Source organism: Tachyglossus aculeatus, unplaced genomic scaffold (genome assembly GCF_015852505.1).
Source record: "Tachyglossus aculeatus isolate mTacAcu1 unplaced genomic scaffold, mTacAcu1.pri scaffold_96_arrow_ctg1, whole genome shotgun sequence".
Lineage (NCBI taxonomy): Eukaryota > Metazoa > Chordata > Mammalia > Monotremata > Tachyglossidae > Tachyglossus > Tachyglossus aculeatus.
In genome coordinates, this window is record NW_024045099.1 from 284,473 (window position 1) to 286,675 (window position 2,203).

A 2,203-nucleotide genomic window follows, 5' to 3' on the forward strand; every position below is an offset into this window, starting at 1 on the left:
CCCTATCAATGTTAGGGACTTGAAATCCCAGCCCATCTGATTGAGTTCCACAGGCAAACACATGACTTCCTCTATGCAGGACGATGCTCGTGGTCCATCCTTCAGTAAAATGGCAACAACTTGAAAGTCCCAGACAGGGTCGTATGCTGTAGGTACTGCATGAGACAGGAATTAGGCAAGAAATTTGTCACAGGATTGACTCAGGATGAGCCCGTGGCCTTCCACTCACCTGCATATCTGCTGAGTAATTCTGTCATCGCAGGCATCCAGCATCTGGTCACCACCTGGGACATGGTGGACTTTGGCCATTGTTCCAGCAGGCAGAACCATTCCTGTGTACCCTGCCCAAAAAAGTCCAAGAACCCCCCTATTGCAAGTGAACTCCTTTAGCCCTTCATTTCTTGGATTGTCCACAAGGAGCACAGATCACCTATGTACCTGCATAATGTTCCTCTCTTGTCATAAGGAGAAAGAAGACACTAGATTAGTATCTGGGCTATCGGCCTGTTCCCCATCCACACCTTCCTGTAACGTGGCTCTCCGTGGAGGCACTGCATCAATCCCCTCTGCACCCATTTCATTCCAACAGCTAAGAACTGGGATCCTGAGCTGATGTGCACTCTCTTCTGGTCAATCAGTGCTGTCGTTCCCTGGGCTTGAAGCTTCCCCTATAGCCCTGGATGGAGGGATGCAACTGGGGTCCTACGATCCAGAACCTGGCTCTCGAGGACCCTCCCATGAAAGGATGTACTAACTCTGGGCATGGTCCAGCGGAAAATCTGAGAGGGTCTTCCTGTGCTCCCTCCCCATCTCGCTTCAAGCTTTTTTCCAGAACTCTCACCTATATCAGCTCGGTGCTGCCCCTCTGGCACTTCTCCTCCAGCTCTGTGATCAGTCCTGGAAGAATGCAGCTCTGCTGGAAGAGATGCTCCTCACAAATTCTCCATTGTGTCTTCTCCAGGCTCTGAATCTGCAGTTAGAGCTCCTTATCCAGGAATCGGTGCATTTTCTCAAGCATGGATACGAGATTCTGCCTCTATTTCTGCATCTCCTCTTTCCAGGAAAGAGGGCGGGGTGGAAAGGAGAGTCAATAGGTCATCGGACACATTCAACCTCCTGCTAATGGTCAAGAAGGGACGCCCCTGGGCGGGACCAGAACCTCACCTTCACCATTGCTGAATTCTTTTTTTCTGCAGCTAGCACAATTTCTGTCCACAGAAATTGGATACAGAAGCTACTGGAACCTCTCCTGAAATGCACAATGGCGGTCGATGGACTTCAAATAGAATTTGGGCATTCTCAGAATACGTATGTGCTGCTTTGGGCCTCTCTCACCTAGTTCCCGGACCTCGGGAGTAGGATAGGGAGATATCAGCGTTGCATCGCTCAAAGACGTTCTAATTGGACGTTCAACACTTGCCTTGGAATGGCCACCGAAAAAGACAACTTTCCCTGTAATCCTTCGCAGCCTCTTCTATCGGACTCACACTGCATTCCCCGTGCTCTTTGGAATAGTAGCAGGATATACAGATTGCAGTTTTATCCTCCGGACAGAACAGCTTCAGAGATTTCTGGTGTCTCTCACACTGCTCCTCCTCCTCAGCAGAGCCCCACAATAGGTGAGGTCCGAGCTGCTTTAGGAGGACTACGAGCCTTCCCAGACTTTGGGTGATCTCCAGGACCTTCAGCTGGCAGGTCCCATGGCACTCTGGGCAGGAGAAGGACACATGAACATCATCTGAGTACCTGAGAAGACAGATTCGGCAGAAGTTGTGTCCACAATTGATGATCACGGAGCTGATGAAGTATTCTATGCATAAAGAACAGACCAGCACCTCCTGGAGGCATTTGGCCAGATCCATGGCAGCCATGTTCCTCCGGAGAGGAGCTGAGGTCGAGTCACTAGAGCTGCACTGTCAATCGCCCATTGCCTGCCTCCTGTAAGAAGATAGCCAGACAGTTGTTCCTGTCGCAGATCCCAGAAATCATTCAGAGAGAGGGGATCTCCACAAAGGGAAATTAGCATCAGTGATTCCTCTGGTGTCAGACCTCTAAATGGGGCTTCAGCTCTGGGTGTGCTCTCCCAGCAGCTCAAATACCAAAGGCCATTTTCTGGACTCTCACCTGCAGCAGCTCGATGCTCCCCTGATGACACTTCCCTTCCTGCTTTGTGATCAGTGCCCGAAGAGTGCGGCTCTGCTGG

The 2,203-nt window shown here is 50.8% G+C and overlaps 1 protein-coding gene across 1 annotated transcript; it reads right to left on the reverse strand.

Annotated features, from left to right (window-relative positions):
• Positions 1 to 841: 841 nt before the first annotated feature.
• LOC119924319 (E3 ubiquitin-protein ligase TRIM52-like) lies at positions 842 to 1,871 on the reverse strand. Its single transcript, XM_038743207.1, has 3 exons — positions 1,435 to 1,871; positions 1,165 to 1,249; positions 842 to 970 (listed from the first exon to the last, which is right to left on the reverse strand). Exons 1-3 carry the CDS (start codon positions 1,869 to 1,871, stop codon positions 842 to 844), a joined length of 651 nt encoding a protein of 216 aa, XP_038599135.1.
• Between the last annotated feature and the right edge of the window lie 332 nt (positions 1,872 to 2,203).

What these genes read in the sequence shown, in the direction of transcription:
- LOC119924319 (XM_038743207.1), bottom strand. Translation starts at nt 1,871, where the DNA reads ATGGCTGCCATGGATCTGGCCAAATGCCTCCAGGAGGTGCTGGTCTGT. An exon ending in AGGGAAAGTTGTCTTTTTCG is followed by an intron (nt 1,250 to 1,434) that starts GTGGCCATTCCA and finishes TGTGCATTTCAG; the next exon opens with GAGAGGTTCCAGTAGCTTCT. An exon ending in AGAATTCAGCAATGGTGAAG is followed by an intron (nt 971 to 1,164) that starts GTGAGGTTCTGG and finishes CTCTAACTGCAG; the next exon opens with ATTCAGAGCCTGGAGAAGAC.